Source organism: Oryzias latipes, chromosome 3, assembly GCF_053564925.1.
Source record: "Oryzias latipes strain Hd-rR chromosome 3, Olatipes_Hd-rR_3.1".
Taxonomy (NCBI): domain Eukaryota; kingdom Metazoa; phylum Chordata; class Actinopteri; order Beloniformes; family Adrianichthyidae; genus Oryzias; species Oryzias latipes.
In genome coordinates, this window is record NC_136239.1 from 17157809 (window position 1) to 17179539 (window position 21731).

The 21731-nt window shown below is 37.6% G+C and overlaps 2 protein-coding genes across 4 annotated transcripts in view; one reads left to right on the top strand and one right to left on the bottom strand.

Moving 5' to 3' along the window:
- homer2 (homer scaffold protein 2) overlaps positions 1-19762 on the bottom strand; it is a 37838-nt gene extending 18076 nt beyond the window's left edge. The window contains exons 1-2 of one of the 3 annotated variants that reach the window (XM_011488635.4): positions 19577-19762; positions 7390-7546 (exon numbers count right to left, since the gene is read on the bottom strand). In XM_011488635.4, the coding sequence (XP_011486937.1) occupies positions 7390-7546; positions 19577-19578 (159 nt within the window). In that variant the 5' untranslated portion in view covers positions 19579-19762. Of the gene's footprint in view, positions 1-7389; positions 7547-12563; positions 12624-18937; positions 19433-19576 lie in introns of those variants that run through there. The other 2 variants (XM_004066919.4, XM_078944280.1) reach the window with 2 other exon arrangements.
- Positions 19760-21486, top strand: ramac (RNA guanine-7 methyltransferase activating subunit). The gene is made up of 3 exons (XM_004066920.2): positions 19760-19869; positions 20010-20186; positions 20801-21486. Exons 2-3 carry the CDS (start codon positions 20017-20019, stop codon positions 20973-20975), a joined length of 345 nt encoding a protein of 114 aa, XP_004066968.1. The 5' UTR covers positions 19760-19869; positions 20010-20016; the 3' UTR covers positions 20976-21486.
- The last annotated feature ends 245 nt before the right edge of the window (positions 21487-21731 follow it).

Sequence of the window (21731 nt, forward strand, 5' to 3'; positions counted from 1 at the left end):
AATATTAAACTATGATAAAATACCATGACATTTGTTGTTGTTGTTAGAATAGATTATATTAGCCGTCTTAACTCCCACCCTAACCCCTAGCTACTAAAAAACTACACAGTGCTGGACTATGTAGATTTCAAAAGCAATTCGGACACCATGCTCACTACTTTTCTTTTTTTGTTGTTTTTTAACGGCAAATATGACATCATTGATTTCACTAAGTGAAAATCAAACTGATAAGCATTTTGCGACAATCATTTATGAAGCCACTGTCTTTTGAAGATAAAAACATTGATGGTTTATTAAAAAAAATACATTTAAAAACATTTTCTTTTCAAAAATTGTTCAAACGCAATGCATTGTGGTCTATGTTCTCCAATCTAGTGAGCATCAATGTACACTGGTTTTTCGCAGAGACTTCTGGTAAATTTCTAGGGCACTTGATTTTGGAATTGTAGATTCGAACAGCACTACAAAATGGCAAACGCACTATGAAGTCAATAGAGAGCACTATGAAGTGTGTAGTTAGTAGTAGGGAATTCTGACACAACCATTGTTTATTGAAATTAAAATGAGCTAATAATAGCAAAACTAAAGAATATCTTTTTAACAACAGGTATCTTTTTTAAATATGTATCGTGAGCAGAACAACAAAGAAAAACAAAAAAAACTCCATGATTTTCAATAAAGTGGATACCCTGTTAACCAAGAAAATACAGGGCGCCCAGATTACCCTGATCTTTGTGGGCTTGTGACCATCTGTGGATATGTAGGAATCTTTGGCTCAGCAAGCAACCAAACGAGAGCGTGGGATGGTGTGACAGAGGGGTGGGTGGGGGGGGGTTAGAGTGACGCTCGCAGCTGTGCAGCTGATGAACTCGGCTGCAGATCAAGTGGCGCACAAGGCGCAGAGCAAAGCCTGACAAGCTAATGACCTGGGGGTCAGTTAGAAACTCAGCACGTGAAGCGGCTGAAGGAGAAGCTTCTTTAGCTTTTTGAGAATCTATGAAGTACTTATAAGTTAAAAAGATTGGAAGAATGTGAAGAACATGGGAGTCAGCATGTGTGGGACAAAGCTGAACGTGTGTGTGTGTGTTTGTTGGGCTCGTGTGTGCGTATTGCTAAGGATAGCTATAATTTTTTTTATTGAGTCATAACCTTCCAACAACAAATGCAATTTATGAAAAACTTGAAACAAACTGACTGCTAGGAGTTTATTTATGTCCATCAGGACTTCCTGTTCATTATAGAACAGAAAGCCAAACTAGGACACACTAGTAACTGTGACCAACAGCCAAACAACAGAAATATTGATCAGTGAAAACAATGACAAAGGTCTGCTCTCAAAGTAGGGCAAAAAGTCTAATTTAGTTGTAATCAAATCAACATATTTTTGCTGCTGAAGCTGGCCTCGTCTCCAAACCGAGACATTCTTATAATGAAGTTTTCTTTTATCTTAAATAAATCATCCATCTCGTTTTATCTGCCTTCTTATTGAATGTAATTGTTCTGAACCGTTATGTTAGTCTGACCTCTCATCTGAGGTTCTATCCCCAAAATGCTGGCAGCTCAACTTTTTCAGCGACCAGTAAGTGAGATCACATTTCTCTGCTTCTTGCCTCCCTGCCCATGCCAGGGTCAATTTTAAGATGTTATTGTTAATTTTTAAAGCTCGACAGTTTAGCACCATGTATTGCAGATCTCATAAAGCTCTATGCTCCTTCATGGGTACTAAGGCTTTCCATTGAACAAGGCACGAAAGAAGGAAGAGAAATCTGTAAAATAAGTTAGTTCTTAATGTAATCTTCCAATTTGAACTGGCCACTTTAAAAACCTGCATTCTTCTATTCTCCAAAATGTTTGATCAATAAAAGAAACTGAACAGTTACAGTAATCTACGACAGACACATGAGGTATATAGTGAATGGTAATGGTACATAAAACGAGCTGTTCCTCCACATTTTGCTGCATAAATGTTCATATAATTGAATCCAAGTCCAAGTCTGGCCCAGAACCAGCTTTCTCCATCAGCTTCTTCAGGTTCTGTGGGTCACTGGCTCAAGTGTTGCTGCCCCAACAAGTGACTGCTTGTACAAGCTCTTTCTCCTCCACATACTTGCGAAGATCACAAGAATCTTGCTGCAAATGTTGTGTGACTTTCTGTTTAGTAAACTGCATTGGAGTTGCTGTCTGCTGTTCAGCGAAACACTTCAGCATAATTTTACACTGTTTCCACACCTAGAGTGGATTATTTTTCAGCCCATTTATAAGTCTTCTAAAATGCATAATTTTATAAATATATATTTTTTTATTTTAACTTCTAAGATCCAGTTATTTGGTTTCACACTTTGTCATAAAGTGATCCGACCTCTCAACCTCTTCTTCACCACTGATGCACTCAACTATTACAAAGTTTTACTGAAAGTCTAGTCTTTTGAAGGTGCTTCTGACCTCTTTTCCAGACACACAGTCCAACTTGTTAATAATCCAGACATCTATGGAGGCACTTGTGTTTTCTAGAGGTATTCATACAGCAGTGCAAGCATGTTATGTGAAGCACCAAATAAATCAAAAAGAAAGGTCCTCAGTGTGCAGCATTTTCTCTTCCTGAAACAGTTTGTGCAATCTCCAGCTCCAGTACCAGAGCATGGCCTGAAGTCCTGTGCTGTGAGGTTTTTGCTTGTTTACCAAGCCGTGGGTGTAACAATCCCTCTGGAGCTTTCATGATGCAATGTGTCAGGGCAACTGATCTCTTTAGGACTGATAACTGAAATAGATGTTTTTATGCATGGGGAAGAGGCAGGATACCAGCACACAACCATAATTGATGGCGTGCCTAAAAAAATAAAACTCAGTTTATCAAGATTTAAGCAAGAACCAGCAGACCTGCATGTACCATGTGGATTCCCATTGGTTTAAAGTGTAGACCGTTTTCTTGTTCAAATATTGCGCTAGTAAAACATATATTTTGTATGCGAACATCTGTTTTACTGGAATACTTGCATGTTTATCCTATGGAGAAGTGATCCTTTGAGGGATTTCGGTAAAGCTCAGGTCTGAGGCCCAACCGTGTATGTTCACTTTGTCACAAAAATGCAATATTATCAACAGGAATGATATTATTAACAGGAAATTCTACTTTGAAGCTGGAATTATGGTTCTGCCTTGCAGGCTCTAGTCTGGACGTTCAGCTGTTTAAGAGCAGCCATTGTATTTGAAATTTATTGCATTTCTTTCAAATTTTAATGGTTATTTTTCCAAGAACATTTGCTAACCCAATTTACATTTATGAAAGAAAATTTGCTAACATGCAATGTGATTTTATTGTGCAGATTTTCCAGTGATTTTAAATTTATCATTGCTTTTCTTTGGGTCTCAGAAACAGTCCTCTGTCTCACGGCTGCAAAGTGTTCCACAAAAGTACAATCCAATTGTACTTTAGTCATTCACATTCAAAACTGTTTCAAACTAACAGTCGTGTGTTGGGTACATGTCCTCCTTGTTGCAAATAGAAACAGTTTTTTTTAATATAACCAAAACTTAACGGCAAAAAGGAAATTACCAGGTGCACCTAAGGCCAAACATACCCATCAACATATTAAGCCCACAAAATACATTAGCTATCTTTTTAAAAGCACTCTTTAAGGAAGTGCGGCAAATTTATTACTTGTGTGCAGCTGGCATCTCTATTTTGTGTCCATTCCTGCTGAATGAATACAGATTATGCTCTGGTGTGAGATCGCAAGATCTTTTGACTTTTTTTAGAATAAACAGAAGCAGGGTCGAAGGCGTATGAAAAGATTCTGGAACTAAAAAAATGAAATAAATACATTTTTAAATAAAAAAGCAAAGCTGTTAAAAAATACATATATAAAGGAATATGCAACTAAATATTAGTAGCCATTGGTAAAGCAATCCAAAGAGGCTGGTTATTTATGCACTTTTAGCATTTCCCTTGGAAAAATGTTGTATTTCCTGTCAGAAGCATACTAGATACAAAAAACAGTACACAATTCTAAGGTATTTTAACATCAATCGTGAGTGTTTTTAAATGAGTGAAATTCTGATAGGTTCCCCACCAGGCTACGTTTACACCAGGCATGTGACGCGCGTTCGAGAACATGATAAACGAGCATCCGTGACGCATGTTTAGCATACGGTGTTCACACTGGACTGTTGCTACCTGATGCTAGGGTACATACTAGCACATCTACCTACAGTTGGAAGAGGCTCGGTGCAAAATGTTAAAGTGGTGCAAATCTCATACAATTTTTCCCCAGGCTTTTTCTTTCCCAGCTCAATTCCGACATAGGAAAGACTTTGTGTTGTTTAATTCCGGCCGGACACTAACCTCAATTGTTAATTGCTCCACCGTAATAAATTTGCCAACAGTTGGCACTGCCATACGTCACTACTAAATCTGAGTCCCTGATTGGTCAAAGGTTAACTGGTTTAACTGTCAACACGCCTTCAATGGATGCACGTTTTGTGTACATGGAGCCCAAAAAAAACATCTAAAAAACCTACTTAGAGGCGAGTAGACATGAGAGTTTTGAACATGGAACCTGAAACATGCAAATACTTGCATTTCCATGGACCTTTTGATGAAAGTAGTCACTTGAACGCACGTAGCTGAGGCTGAAAACAGGTATGTTCTGTCACATTCATAATGAACAAAAATTAAATTTTTTCAAGGTTGAAGAGAGAATCTTTAAAGCAAATCTCCAATTTAATACATATGAATAATGCAAATGACTGCCTCTTTGAACACACCTCTACAAAACTGAGTTTAATAACCCCTGAATTGTTTTCAGTCTACTCTCCAAACATTTCATGAACCCTAGAATGAGTCGATAGATCCCCAGTATGAACACAAGAACAGTTCTTGTGCTCTTCTCTTTGCCGTATCAACACCATGAAGTTGCCAGACGGCCATGAATAGGTAGGTGCACATGAGCTGACAGCGTGTCACAGTTTGTGTGCATCAGCAGAGGTGATTATTCTAGACTAACTTGTCTCCCTTGCAGCTCGTGAACAAACCATGATCTGCATTTAACATTTGATGACTCAAAAATTCCTCCCCCTTGGTTGCTTTGCGCACAGACATCACTTTGACTTATTTGAACTGAAGAGAATAAAGCTAGAATATGAGAGATTCATCCTTTTTTCACACATTTCTAGCACTGAGGTTTTAGTACCCCCACAGAGGTTATAATGCCGCATTCTGTTCATATTGCAGTAGAAGAAAGATAAGGAAAATGACTGCAAACAGTAGAAAGAGGATTTGGGGTTACTGTTACATAGAAGACAAAAGAATGAAAGAACAAAAGGGATTTAAAATCAGCAAGAAAATTCCAGATTTTGACATAAACTTGAGCTGACACAGTAGGACTACTGTCAAAGCCCACAGAGAGTTGAGGATCATTTTCTGGAAAATGTGTGCATCCACTCACTAAGAGATTGTATTTGCAGGAAAAATAACAAACACTTCATCAATTTAGGCTTTTAGTAATTCAGCCTGTTTGTCAGAGACCAGTTTAATCAAACAAGAATCTCAAGTGGACACACTTGCATTCTTAATCAGTGTTGAGAAAGCAGCAGAAAGCGCCTGTGCTCAGCGTTCTACATACAGATCAAACTGAGCAGGAATCCTGTAAAGCCCTCCCGCCTGCTCCGATTAGCTGTTAGCCTCAATTCTCTGTCGTTACTCTGCAGAAAAAGATCTAGCGAGTCTGTTCAAAAGGTGATTCCTTGACAGAGCTCGCAGAGGGATATTACCATCGCAACCATCCACCAGCTTTCACACAGCGAGGAAGAGAGAGAAAAATGATTGCCATGGAAACATAATCTACTATGTCACTTAGCTAAAGTAAAAGTTGCTGAAATAAAATACTGTATGGCATTTTTTTTCCTTTCTCAGAAAATGTGACACTTTTACTTTTGAACTGTTACTTTTATGACAATGGTTCAAACTAGTCTGAGACAACTCATCTGTTTTTACTTCAAAGTCTTGAGAATGTTGGCATGCCTTCTTATTTGACATCTAAAGTGCTATTTACACCCAAATCAAGGACCTCACAGATGGGAAACTAAAAAGTGGCATTTTGTTCCATCACAAGCAGTTTGTGCATTAAAAAGTGCACATAGAAAAAAAAAAATTCTCATTTTAGGAAGCAAAAAAAAAGTATTTCTAAAGCTTCACATTTGGAGAAATTAAAACTGTAATAAAAAAAGACTAAATATCGAATCAATCGTTTGTTTTTGTGGCCATTTTTCAATAGTCTCGTCATTATTTCAGTAAGTAGTTTTATGTGCACAAATGATACCATTGTTATTATGGTTACAACTCCTTACAGTGTTTTGAGACCCACTTTGTGAGCTAAGGGTAATAACAAAAAGTAAGTAAATGTGCAGAAGACATCCCTTTTAAGCAGGTAGAAGTGACATTTGTTGCTCATCCCCAGCAAACCTTTTGAAAATGTTCACATAAATGTTAGGTAATATTTAAATATTTGATTTTAAAAAAGCCTGATTACTAAGCTGAGTTTTTAATTATGATTTATTAAATAGAATAAAAGGTTCTTTTTACACCTATCAGGCAGGTGCTCCGTCCGTAGCTCAGCTCAATTGATACTAAAAGGATCTTCCCCATGCTTTTTTCTATAGGAAGCATCAGCTGCTTTCCCTCCAAACTTAATGTCCTTTCGTCTGCAGCAAAACAATATCTGTCAGATTTTTGGTCCTGAGCAATTGCATTTTTAAGTTAATAATAAAACCTTAAAAATCCATTATTTTGTGCTGCAGGGAGCCAACAGGGTTTTTCAAACATTAAAAGAGGTCTGCAGGTCTTTTAGCTCTGTTAGGTTAAAATATAAACCTTATATAAACACAGCTTCCGGAAGTTAGACTGGCCTCAGTGCCATTTGAAAGAGGTTTTTTTTGTTTAGGACGAAATAATATATTTTTTTATTATTGAGAAGAACATAAGAAAGCAAAGATGAAAATTGAATTAAGCTTTAGTAATGAGAATTGTTGGAAATTATTTTACTGAGTTATCAAAACATGTCTTATTTAAAAGATTATATAAACATTAATCACAACATATCAATAATTAATTCATTTTATTTAAATAATTACTTAGTAAAACCATAAAAATGAGGGGGGGAAAAAATATCTACATCTGTATGTCACTGTTTGAACTGCAGGTAGCTGCATTAACCATCAAGTCTCCAGGAACACGTGATTATTCCAGAGGCTGAAGTTGCATTTATGAAATGCTCAATAGATTTAGGGGTATATTTCACCCTTTGGGTTCTCATTTCTTCCATTTCTTTTACTACGCAAATAAAATCACTGAGCAAGGATCAGTTTCCCTCACATACGCACACAGACACATACCTTTGTTCCATCCACGCTGATGATGCGGTAGCTGTTACGTGAGCTGTCGTAGAAATAAGAAACAGTGACAGACTGCCTGCTGGCAGGAACCCAGTTCTTCTTGGTGCTTGGGTCAATTTGGAAGACATGGGCTCTGGTGGTGTAGATCGGCTGCTCCCTGGAGAGGAGAGGATGAAGCAGAGAGACAAGATTTAAGGAGAAATTCAGATAAGACAGTATCTAGTGAATAATTTCACTAATTCTTTCATTTTTAAAAAGACACCCAATAACCAAATCACCCAATCCAAATAATAAAAAACAAAAACAAACAACTCAAGCCAAAGCCTCAGGAATCCTCATGGAAATTAAATCAGGAGGTTGTCATCTGCATCAGAAGTCAAAACCCGAACCAACTACCTCCTCTATCCACACAGCTTTGACTGCAACCCCACCATGAAAAAGGGAAATTTTAAATAGTTTAAGCAAGATTAAATTACAATAAAATAACAACCAAATAAATTGTACAAAAACGGATATATGATTACATCTACAAACATTTTTTTCCCAAAAAACACCATTGTATACATGTGTAAACACTAGTCAACAGGGGAGTCTTCCTCTTAATAGTTTTAGTTTTTAGTAACAGTGTGAACAGAGCTGAAGTGGATACCACAGTGTCACACCGCTTAGCCTCCAGGGATGTTAAGACATGAGATGGAGAGCCAGGTGATAATTCAACGCCATCCTTTCATTCTAACAAAAACCTATGTCGAATCAGCACTCTCAATTTTTATAGGTATTGCATTACAAAGGTAAGTAATTCAGTCTTGTTTGTGCTGCTGTATTTCTTTGAAATAGAAGGTTCTTTATGTTTCTAAATAAACCCATAAGGACAGAAGTGACTAGCTCTAAAGGAAAACCTTGAGTTGGCCAGTTTAGCATCTGGTTCTACTGTGCTATAGTTAATTTTGAAAAAGTGTGTATTTTTCAGAGCAAAATAACAATTTTTCCAATTTTTCTTGGTTTTCAATTATGCAAAAACTGCCGTTAGGTTACTAAAGAAATAATCATAATATTTCTTTGAAATATTCAAATGGAAGCATGTCACTTTGATTATAAGCACAATTCAGTTTTTACAGAAAAAAAAAAAGGAAAAAAATGTTTTTTTCCCCCACTGGGTAATTGTTATGTGCCACACATCATGGGAAAAAAATGCAGATTATCATCACACTTGGGAATTACAGGGTTTCTCACAGTATACAGACAATTGTGTCTGCAATATTCTGTTGCTCAAGGAAATAGCAAATAATAATTAATCTATAATTGTACCCACCCAGACAAACCTCGGCAATGACTGTGAAACAGACGATCCGGAAGAGGCCATTGCCCTTAATCAATGCCGAAGCAGCGAGCAATTTTCATACAGTTTAGATCATTGGCAGGAAAACGCTACTGAAATGACTGCAAACTGAAATACAAAGATGTGCTTTTTTAGGACATTTGAATACACATTTTCCAGCAGACGACTTATCTACTTTGTGCTGCATGATCTCTACCTCTCACATTCACACATACAATAATATAGGTATACATGTCATTTCTTTAACCACGTCTAAAAAGTCTTAAGCTTTCCATTCCTTTCCCTCCATCTTAAATTGTGGCAAAAACCTAAAATACAGAGGAAGAAAACAAGGTTTCTCGGTTATATAACCCAAAAATACCTTTCACTAGATTTATGAATGACATGTTTGTGAAGAGCAGCTTTGTCAAACTCGATCACGAACAAGTTTCCACCCTATAACAGTGATTTACAAGAACTGCACTGAGCAGGTAAATCTATTCAGGGGAAGCTCCCGTTTTGAAAGGCGTGTTTAAAATGCCCTTCTGGAAAGTTCCAAGAAGGAAAATTAACTGAGTTCAGATGAAATATGGCAATTGTCAGCTGATCCCTAAAGACGTTGCTATGCATGATAAGTTTTGGTAAACAAACATTAGATGAAGGACAAAGTAAACTCTGAATAGGTTATCGGCCCATCAGAGTACCATTTAGAGGGAATAAATAACAGCACAAACAACTACACTTTCAGATGCTCACTCTTTAGGAAGCTGCTTCTATAAATAGACACTCTCTTTCATGGAAGTGATGAGTTTATTGTCCTTTCATTCATTCTTTTTGCAAAAGATAAGTTAATGCATGTTTTAAAACAGCAAAAGAAAAGCAGGATTAAAAAAAAAACTGCTATTACAGAGGGCTGTGAACATCATCATACAATTGTACAAATGGGATTAAGATTAAAAATCCATCCCTCAGGGTAGCCAGCACATTACAATTAGTTCCACGAGTAAAATTAAATGTAAGTGTTGTAAATGAATGAATGAAAAGGATTTACACGAGTAATAGGATCATAGTTGTTAGTTTCGTAAAGTGGATACAACTTTAGTTTCTAATTTTTGAGCAAATAGGTATATTTTGGGGCTTTCTATAATGATGTATAAAATATTCCTCTTGGAGTGAATATTGCTTTTATTCTACAGACAAGCCTTTCACATAACAGCCACTGTCTAACAACCTGTGAGACATCAGAAGGATGCATGCTTGCAGGTCGCAGTGGAACTGCAGCATTTGTCTTTGTACACAAGATAATAAAACAATAAAATCTTACAAAAAAGTTTTTTAAGCGCATAGGTGAACAACTTGAATCCAGATGATCTCTCTGGGAAATAACAATCTTCCCAAACGAATGGCTGATGATACTAACAAATAAATTCCATTTGTTTATCTTGACTGAACATAATGCCGTTATTGCGAAATGTTTTGTTTATGTACAGTAGGTTCTGTGGCAAACTGTCCAGAGGGCTTTTAACTCAGGAGTACTTATCGGTTCAAAATGGCAGACAGAGATCCTGGCATACTGCAAAAAAATTCATAAGCTAATAAAGCTTTCACTTCCTCTGGGATTATGGCTCTCACATAAATGAAAGCCTAATAAATTTGCTGTCCTCTTTAAGCCTAATCTCAGTCTTCATCTGCTTTGGGAACAACAAAACCCATTATACAGATCACTGCTGCTGCCTTCTGTGTTCATGCAAAAGCACACAAACACTCTTGCCCCGCTATTCCTATGAGAAAACTCAAATCTAGTCCTAAATTTAACCATTATCAATCAGTTAATTTCTATCATCCTAAACATAACCTGGATTATTAACCCTCCTTCACATAAAAACCAGGTTTTACTCTTGATCAAATCTACTAGTTTTAGCTAGATTGGTGATTTTTAGAAAACATAACCTAACCAGATGATTCTAAGTAATTTTTTTCTCCATTTGGTTCACATAAATATTTTTGGATTATACCAGAAATGGCCCCAACAAGATATTAAATGCACCCATGTGCACACTCACATTGACCTTTGATATGGCAGAGTCCAGAGCCAGCTCGCACTGGCAGAGGAAGCCAAAGGAAAGCCACAGCTGAACACATGGATGCATTTACACAACTGTTTGTGGAATCCAGTTATCTGCTTTACCAAGATACTAAGCATTAGTTTAATTGATTTTCATTAAATATATATATTTTTTAGAGAGGACAGCTCATGGGACTTTATGGACACTGAACTCTTTTTACCACCCACTGTCAGACGCTCCTCATCTGGTGCTTTGAATTATTTACAGGTGTATGTGTTTCTGTGGGGAAGAACCAGGTCTGTGCTCGTCTGCACTGTCTGTGCCTCCACACACCTCCACACCCGCCTCAGGCCCATAACCAGGATGATGCAGCAATCATGCTTTGTACAAAAAAAGAAACACTGAAAAACAAAGACATGGGCTCCGACTCGAAGCTTAGGAAACAAAAGATTCATTCTACAAATAAAATGGGACATTAAAAAGGGAATTATTCTACACGAAAAGGATTAAATGCACACAAAATCCCATCTGTGAAAAGCATCGGGTTGTCAAATATCTTGGAATTAATATTTAGATGGGTACAGATGGTATTTTATTGCTTAAAAAATACTAATCATACTCAAAGGGGCATTTTAAGATAAGAAACCTAACAAAGAGAGAAAGCTTAAGCAGGTCGCCTACAATAAACTTGGGCCTGGGAGGGTTGTTTTAAGAGGAATTGCATTTCTGCAACGTTTTCTCTGTAAAACAGCTTCTTCCAGATTCCTGAGTTGAGGAATTCACTTTAGACTCATTTCCAACACAAACTCCACTCATTCATCAACTGCGGCCATCTCATCTGTCATTCTACGTACTTTTTTGTGTACGGGCAAACAAACGAGCAAGAGGTTCCTGCTGCAAATGTCGGAGCAGGTGAGTGCAGGTAACTCCCCTCCATCTTGCTTATGGGAAATCAACATTTCAGACATCGATTCAAAAACATTTACCAGCACTCCCTGACAAAAGATGTCAAACTAACAAAGTAAAATTAGTCTTAGATAAAAAAAAATCAAATTGGTAACAATAAATAAATAAACTATGAATGACCTATAGGAAAATAGTTTTCCTATAAGTGATGAAAGGAAAACTTCTGAACGCTGTAGGTTAAATAGAACGTCAGTGCTTTTTTTTTGTCATTTACCACTTAGTGGAAACCCAATGTTTGTTATTGTGTCAGTTTCAGTTTTCTTGCCCAACTGACTGTTGTGTTATGATTCACCTGGTTGTGTAGTAACTTTCTAAATGATCTTGACTTACAAACAATACAACACAGGATTCCGACTTCTTGGTTCTTCTGTTATCAGACACAGGTTGTGTTTTTCCACATACCTGACATGTTTCAACGGACGTCTTCGTCAGAGTGGGACGACTGACGAAAACGGAAGACAAAACTTGTCAGGTATGTGAAAAACACAACCTGTGTCTGATAACAGAAGAACCAAGGACTCCGTTAATAACACAGACACTATGAATTTTATTGCACCAACACAGGATTTACCACTTTTTATTAATCGTCAGCGCTTAGAACAACAAATCTATCCATTCATCCATCTTCAGAGCCTCCCGAATCCCTTTCGGGGTCACGGGGTTGTTGGAGCCAACCAAGCTACTGTTGGGTGAAGGTGGGGTACAAGTTGCCAGTCCGTTAAAGGGCCACACACTCACATTCGCGCCCATTCAAAGGTTGATCCCAATCAACACATGAAAAATGCTTTAGGAAGCTGGAGCCTGGAGAGGAAACCTATACTTACCCAGGGAGAACATGCGAACTCTACACCAAGGGTGTCAGACTCCAGGCCTCCAGGCCCCGCCTCCTGCTGGTCATGCAGAAATCCTACCTTATCTGCTGCTGATTACCTGGATCAGGTGTGTTTAGCCAATGAGGAGCTTCAATGGCAGGTTGATTGGAAAACATGTAGGACAGCAGTGTTAGGGTTCTGGATTCTGACACCCCTGCTCTACACAGAAAGGACCCCATGGTCTTTTCACTGTGAGGCAAGCACACTAACCCCTAAGCCACAATGCAAGAAATATAAAATCTTGCTTTTAATGTTATTTGACAAATCAAACTTTATGTGCTAGTTTTGGCTTCCAATGTTTTTGGTCACCATACCAAATAATAAATCTTAAATGGATTAACACTAAAAGTTTGCCCAAAGGACAAATAATCGTTTGCATTCATGTTGCTTAGCACGTTTAAGCACGTGGTAACAGAAATAAAAGCTAGAATGATTTGTTTTACAACATAAGCAAGTTGTGTTGTTCTTTAGATTGGCTTCAAGGTTGCTATGGATCCTAATAAACCTCAGTTTATTTTATTTTAAACACATGCTTGGTCTAAAGTGAAATCAGTGGAACTCTAAAATGAGAAAAATCACAACAAGCCTGTTTGACAGACGGCCCTGTTAACAACGACCCATATAAAAAAAAAAAACATACTTTACATTCTTACAAAAAGCCATGTGTCATTTTTGACTTAACAAGTTAGACGACACAGTAAGGAGCTGTATCTAACACTACAGATTCTACAAAGTTTATCCTGAAAATGCATGTAAAAGATATTGTTAATGGCCCAAAGCGTCCCATTCACACACTGATGGCGACTTTGCTGCCGAACACTGGCGCCAACCTTTCAGAGGCAAGGTGGGGTTCAGTGTGTTGTCCTAGGGCGGGCAAGGGAATCGAACCTGTAATATTTTGATTAGAGGTCGACCTCCCTACCACTGCACCATAGCTGATATGTTTGTACTAGATCAGCTTTGTCTAGTTTTGCATTTTTCATAGATGATTGCTACAAAGGTATCGGGTGATTTTAGCAACATGTTTGGAAAGCTAAACTGGCTAAGAATGAATAAATGAGTTTTTGTTAAAGTGCAGCTGGCTGCAAAATCACACCAATCAATAATAAAACAAAAGTTTGTCCTATTACAGATTTAAAATTTCCTGTGTTTAACTTCTAAGCATCTTAAGAAATGTTCTTTTCTCTTAGAATTTCCAAAACTTTATCCATATACTCACATTTTTTGTCTCAGATTTAATCAAATGTACAAACTATGCTGAACGATGAGTACAGACAATGTCAACAAAGTGCTGGCATCCCACCCTTACTACTGGATCTGTAAAGCCTAAAAAACTAAAATTATCACTCTTATAATAGAAAAGTAAAGTTTTTATTTACACAGAAAAAAAAGTTTTTAAAGAAATGATCTAAACAGCCTAAAAGTTGCTTATGTCAGATGATGGGAACTGAGAGGCTGTTTCTTTATGCGTCTTAAAAATACATTTTGTTCATCTAGATCAGGAATGTGGTCAGGAAAGAAAAGCTTTTTCAGGTTTATTTCTACACCGCCACATCAGCTTTTATGTTTATAAAACAACCTGAAAAAAAAAGGGTCCTGTCAAAGGAGGCCAGATTCTCCCCTGGATGCTGCACGCAATAACCCAGACTTCCCAATTCCCGCTGAATGAAGCAGAAACGAGTGATGACAGTGCAGCTTCCCCCTCTGACACAAGAAGCTAATGCCAGCTTCATCATGACTCCATGTCAAAGGCTTTGATATCAGTGTTTAGAAACTCAGGCTTCAGATTCCACACACACAGCCCTCAGGAAGAGTTGAGTGTTTCTCAAGAGTTAGTTTAGCAGTTACATTCTATTCTATTTATTAAATTACCGTTATCTTTCATTTTAAGAAAATCTCTATGTTTAAATTGATAATCTGATGGAATTCAACTGCCTCTTCTTACCAGCACCTTCTTACCTCTCCAGTCTGCTTTTAAGATTTTCCCCCTCAAAGTTCTTACGTTCCACCGACCAGTTTGGGTTAATGGTTCCCAGAACCAAACGTAACTTTTTTTAAAAACATTTTTTAGTTTAGTTTAGTTTCAAGGGGTCTGTGCGTTTGCTGTGTTGGCTACTAAACTATGGGATCAGTTGCCAACGGCAATTAGAGAAGTCACGCTCTTGGAGAGTTTTAAGGAATTGTTCCTCCATTTTAGCGCCAGCCAAGCCCTGGTTTTAATCTCTTTTAAATTGGTTTTATGTTTTTCTGCTTTTTCATTTTGTTTTTACAATTTTTTAATTTTGCTTTTATGCTTTTTATTTTTTCTATATATATCTATCTATCTATATATATAGGATGTTAAATTTGGTTTTATGCTTTTAATTATTTCGTTTTGCTATCCATGTGTACAGCACTTTGGGTCCTTTGGCTGGTGGTGGAGTGGAAATGCAGTTTGGAAAAACTAAACAGCACTGGACAGCCGCACACCCGCCTAACTGTACTTATAAAGCTACATTTGCAAGGATAAAAGGAATTTTCAGGAGAAGAATAAATATTCAAGCTCCCCTTCATTATTAGCAATAAAGTTTTTAATTTCTAAAGGGAGCAACCTCAGTGCATGAAGCAGCCACCACAGCAATAAACAGCTAGAAAGGTTTTCTTGGATCTGAATGACTTTTTCCTCCCTTCTCTAATCAGCTCTGTGTCTTATCTTGTGCTTTAAGTGTCACATAAACTGTAAAAAAAACAAAAAAACAAACAAACTATAATTTGTCATCTATGATAACAAGTGCAGATTTTTTAAACAAAATCAATATATATATATTTTAAAACAATTTGTTTCGGTACATATTCCAAGGACTCGACCACACATTGAAAGATTATTTCAGACAATTGCTGGTCAGAAAAAAAAGAATCAGAAATGTTTGTTGACAGCAATGTCATAAACCTTTAAGAAGAAAAAAAACAAACTATTCAGAATGTTTTCTATATTAAACTCTTATAGCTGCAATGCTTTTACTAAAGTTTTTTTGTGTGCTTAAAAATAAAACGGTTATATGGTTTTAAATTAGTGAAAAAAGCAGCTGAGGCCTTAGATCATCCCTCAGCGACGGCGCCCCCTCCAAGGAAAAGATGACCAGTTTAGCTTAGTCTGTTTAGTTTAGTCATTACTAGTTGAAGTATATGACTTCATGTTATGTGAGGGTTGATGGCCGAGGAAGTCTGCATTATCAGAAATTATCGTCGACGTGGAAGCCTGAACCATCCGACACGAAATACGTTAATGCTGATAATGTATACTTCAAAGGCCATTAACCCGCTTATGTCATGGTCACATACAAAAGAAGTACATATTCAACCAGTTTTTAGTACTTTATACTTGTTATTTTTTCGGTTCGGATCGCTTTTTCCACAAAAAGCGGATTTTTGTTGCGTGGTGCGGCAGAGCGCGTTGTCATGTCACCGTTCCCATAACCCTGGAGCAGCATTCATGAGATTTGCCCCGCTTTGAGATTTTGCACCAAACCTTTTCCAACTGTAGGTGGCGGACATGCACTAGTAAACAGTAGAAAAAGAAAAAGTAGAAGAAGCCCCTCCTTACTTGTCGAGTGTGAACACCATGAACTGAAGGCGCGTTCAAGAACCATCATTTAGAACGTTCTTGAATGCATGTTAAAGAACATTTATGTGTGTAGCTTTACAGTTCAAGTAGCTCCAACAACTGGATGAACACAACTTTCAACAAAAGAAAAAAAAAGAATGACAAAAATGTGTATATTGTAACTGTATTTAATTCTATTTTATTCAATCGAAAAAAAATGGTTTCTATTAAAAAAAGGAAGGTTGATTCACTTTGATTTACTATGTTTCAGTTTGTAAGTTTTATTTCCAGTCAAGTTTTTACTTCATACCAGTGCAGATGATCTCAAGAATCCAAGCAGCATCACTGTATACTATAAGAGTTTTCCGCAGAATTTACCTCAAGTGGTGGCAGGATGACCAAAGAACGGTCTGTGCTTTAAAATACTCAAAGAAACATAAATGACCAAGCTCTGCTTTTTGTTTTGCTCTTAATTCATGCAACAGGCAATTCTCCCAACACACACGGCTTCCAGTGTCCTGTAGGACACTGGAGCTGAGCCAGTTTAACAACATCTATCTCAGCAGGCTGTGTTCACCACGCTGAGGTTGGATGAAGACTCCAACATACAATGAGATCCAAGAGAAAGGCACTGAGGAAGCCTCCACAGAAACTCAGCATGACAGCAGATGGCTTCCTAGGCTTCAGCCATATGGTGAGGAGATGTCCAATCTACTGTCAGCCTGTCCCCTTTCATTTGCACAACTCTTTAAGAGTAATGCTCCTTGCTGCTAAACCTAAACAACCGTCTCATCTAATCCATCAGAGAGAGGCCAAACATGCTCTGATTAGCCTAAAAGTCGGAAGGACCCGCTACCATTTCACAGTGCCTAATCAATGAGTGTTAAGCCCTGCATGTCATTCTCTGGCCAGCCAGGAGATTATTATCTATCCCTGCGTTGGGGCTGCTACCAGCTTGGCTTACTTTAAATAGCTATACGCTGATAGTCATGCAGGCCGGGTGGCCGATTATTCCATAAGAGACTTCAGGCGAGCCGAGCTTTCTATATGCAAAACTCCAGAAATGGAGCTTTAAGCTGCAAAAGGGGTATTACGTTTTTTGGTTCCCTATTTTTACAACTGTAACAATGAAATATATCCATATTTTATCATTTTCAAAGCCACCAAAGAAACTAGCGCAAACCATAATAGCATAGATTTGAAGTTTTAACTGATATGAACATGTTTAGAGGGTGAATGTGGAAGTAGACTTACACTTGTGTTTGAGAATGTCTAAATTGACATTAATTAATAAATTCTGATTAAAAACTTATAACTATGAAAAAAATGTATTTAAAAATTTCTTGTTCTGCACTAAGAAAAACGAAGGACAACATTTTTATTCTCATTTCAAAATGCTGATGAGGAGCAATAAAGGGCAAGTCAGGTTACATAAAGTGAAGCGACGATGACGTGTATTATTTTGTTTAAGAAATTTACCATTTTATTATTCTGCTCTTAAAAAGCTAGCATTCTACCTACCATCAAGTTGACATTAAATTTGAGGTTTGTAAGTTTTTAGATGCCATCCTCATCTGTGCTTTGGCCGATTGCTGACAAAACATTTAAAATCTTACTTAGTATTTTGAAAACTACTGAAGTAACATTAGTCTAGATTTCTTCATTAAGAATTTAATGTAAAAAAATATTGAAGTTTTCCTAACTAGAATTAAATTAGTCAAAACTGATCACGTTGTTGTGATTTAAATTAAACTAACCTTATTGGGATAAAAATAATAATCATAACAGTGACAAATTGTAATCAATTATTTTGTTTTCTTTCTAAAAAACAAAAAAGGTCAACAAGATGAAATAATTAGACCCCCCCCCCCCACCTCTAAAAATGTATTTAGTGAGTAATGTGATACTAGTTGGCTAGTTGGGAAAAAACCAAAAACTTGCTTCAGTGTGTCTACTAGTAGGTAGGTGTGACCTCCTGTCACAGTCTGAGAGTGATGATGGGCCACTGGGCCAGTTTTATGACTCAAGACCTGCTCCTCTAAAACCAGTTAGGCGACCACCAAACTCCTGGCAGAGAGTCAGGAATGTTAAACTGGTTTAAATCACATTAGTTTGTATGTGATCACAGAAAACAAGAAGCCGTGTGGGACTTTTCTTATTTACTAGGTTCATAAGCACATTGAGCCAAAATATAGTTAAAACTCAAACTTAACCTAATAAGGCACATCATTTATCAGAGATTGTGTAACTGCAATGAAATGTCTACTTCAGATGAGCCTAAACCACTAAAGAAAACTCAATAATTTATTTATATGGAGTCAGAGTGAAATTGCCAAACCAAATAATTAAAAAATGGAGTTAAAAAAAATGATCACAACACTACATTCAAACCCACAAAAAAACATGTTCAAGTGCCTTTTATGTGCTGACACCTCCACATCATATCTGACAAAGAGCGTGATCACACAAAGATAAGAAAGGGGGACAAATCAGGTAATCTCTCTGTTTTAGACAACAATATATATCCAGCCAGCAAAACATCTTCACACATGAAACCAGATTCTCACAGACAGATGACAGAACTGCAGGACTCCTTACGCACGATTGAAAGCAGCACACATTTACAAAAAAAGCTAAATATATATAGATTTATTATAGATATATTCCAGAATAAACAAAACATTTCAGTCAGCGCTAGTGAGAGGCGCTCCAGGGGGAAGGAAGCGCTCTTTGCGTTACTCACCCCATTGCCTCGGATTTCAGAGACAACTCCTTTAAAAAAACACTAAAAAAAACCGTTGGCTTCTTTAAAAATGTTATGAAGGGAAAAAACAATAATCAAAGTCCACAGACAACTAGTGGTCCAGAGAGTTCATCTCCTGGGCGCCCGCTTCGAAAGAAGACCTCTGAGGTGCTGAGAGACAAGTGAAATATGAGAGCACTTCTTCGCAAACTCGATTCACCGGGTTGTCAAGCTGGCGCTCACATAACCACCTCCAGTTTGAATCTATTTTCCTCCCTCCCCTTCTCTACTTTCGTTTTTTTATCCTCTCTCCTCGAGAGTGAGAAATCCCTCTCACGATGGCGTCTGTCGGTAATAATGAGTAAGTTAATGTTTGGATTCCCCTGCTCGCGCGGAGTTTCTTCCCTCCCCACTGAAGCAGCAGCGACGCAGCGGAGCGGCTTCCACCTGCTTCTCCCGGCGGAGCCACCCACTCTTTTTTAAACCTGTGGTATCTGCGGCGTGCACTGCGGTTTTCGCTCGGCCACTTAACGCACTCTGAACACCGAAAGCACGATATGTTTCAACTTAAAATAAACCATCACGAAATGCAGTTTTTTTCACCCCCAAGTATCAAATAATAGTCTTAGCTGCACTTACATGTTTTGACTCAGCGTTGAACTCCGGCTGACATAAATATTATTGGTCTAACTTTTCCAAATGCCAACAATTCCCAGCGGTTTGCTGACATTTAAACATGTTTTATTTCTGAGGAAACGTGACTAATTAAAAGCAGGTGCGTGGAATGCCGGAACCATTGATATTATTTGTCTTGTGTTCCAGGGGTGGCATTTATGTAACGGACCAATCTGGGACCGTATAGTTTAGCTGAACAGCTCTGCTACATCCAACACCACTTACGAGGATTAAAGGAGTCTTTTCGGAGTTTTAAGGTTATTGCTGTTGTCTTTTGTTTTTGTTGTTTTATAGAATATGCGTTCTGGCCAGTAAACTTTAAAAAATAACAGGGAAGCTTAGCCTAAACCGATAAACGCTGTTAGCATTTACCGCGTTCCACCATTTTTTCTTACAGAATCAGAATGTCCGAGGCCACGGAAACCCTCAAAGGCTATGAAGAGCTGTTTGTTAATAGGTTTACCTCCGAGGACCAAGAATACCAGGAGTATCTCAACCGACCCGCCGACCCCCCACCTATTGTGGAAGACTGGAGGGGCCGGGCAGGAGGAAACCAGAGGGGCCGGGATAACAGGTAACCTCAGGTTACATACAAACTGACTAAAATAATGAACGAAATTGCCATTATATCAAATACAAACTTGGTTATTGTTCAAATCTCAGCGTTTCCGTTGCATACAGTAGAGTCTAATGATTTGATGGTCTTCTTGTTTACTTGTACAAGTTAGCTCTCATAAAAACGGACTCTGATCATTGTCATGTTCTCAATATGGGCACCTGTTTTCTGTTAAAATGTCTGTCTATAAAATGTGAAACGTTTTTACATCTTTCTGTTACAATTTTATTTAGCTCAAACGGGGCCAGATTAGTTGGTCTCCAGTCTTAAGTTTTTTTCTTACTCGCCTGTAGATCCCTGTTGACAGAAAAAGAAAAAGGGGAATAAAAAGTAAACTGACGTCTTTCCATTTGGTTATATGGGTTATAAAAAGTGCCGAAAGACCATCAGACATAATGAAAGCTTTGCTTTACACCACTTTTGAAAAATCATCTGTTCGTTTATTTAGAAAAAATGAAACGGGTGCATGTTTATTGAGGTAAAATTGAAATGGCAGCAAAAATTATTAATTATTGCAATCTTGCATGTTGTCCAGTTTTCCAGGTTTATGTTTGACTTCCTTGTCGTTTAAGGTACAATGAGCGTCGTGGGCATGGAGACCGTGGGTGGAGGGGACACCAGGGCTGGAACAGGGACAATCGCAGGCAACATCACTGGCAAGACAGAGACAGAGGCTGGGGGCATGGAAGTCAGTACAACCAAGGATCCAACTCCTATCAGGAGAGGCAGCATTATGATCGCTACTGAGTTTTGCTTCTGTCATCTGCAGGTTATGACAGCATTTATACAGCAGTAGTTAATATCCTAAATTCCTCTATTATGGCAAAATGCAACCTTTTATGTTTTCTTTGAATTTTTATTGTCTTCAAGTACTGTACATCTTATCTGACACTGGATTTCAACACATTTTTTTCTTACTGCTCATTCCCATAGTCAAATGGTGTTTTTCTTTTTTGTGTTGAAAAAACAATATAAGGGACTTTTTTTTAGATCTATTTCAATGCACTGAGGGGAAATTAAATCTGGCAATTGTTGAATATGTGCAGACTGCTTTCATGTTTTCCATTGAAGTGTGTTACAGAGGTATTGTCATGTTCAGATATTTTTTTTCTCTGTAAATGTTCTAATTGAACACATAGCTGTTGTATGTTGCAGTGAAATTGATCTGAGCAGATGCATTTGTAAAAGTTTTTCTTTTTTTTGCAGCAGCCATAGTGCAGAAATTTGGACATGTATCAATAAACATGTATTTTCTTAATCGGCAGTGTCTTTATTTTAATAGAAATTGCAATTGAATAAAATTCAGTTTTAATTATATGGCCCAATATACAAGTTGTCTCAATGGGCTTCATACCTGTAATTGAATAATAAAATAAAATCAAAAAGAACATGAAGTCATAGAATTCAGTAGGTGATGGCTAAACTAAACTGGGCATCCCTGCCCTCACACGCTCCTTTTCGGTAAGAAAAAACGGATTCCAAGGAAAAAAAAAAGAAGAAACC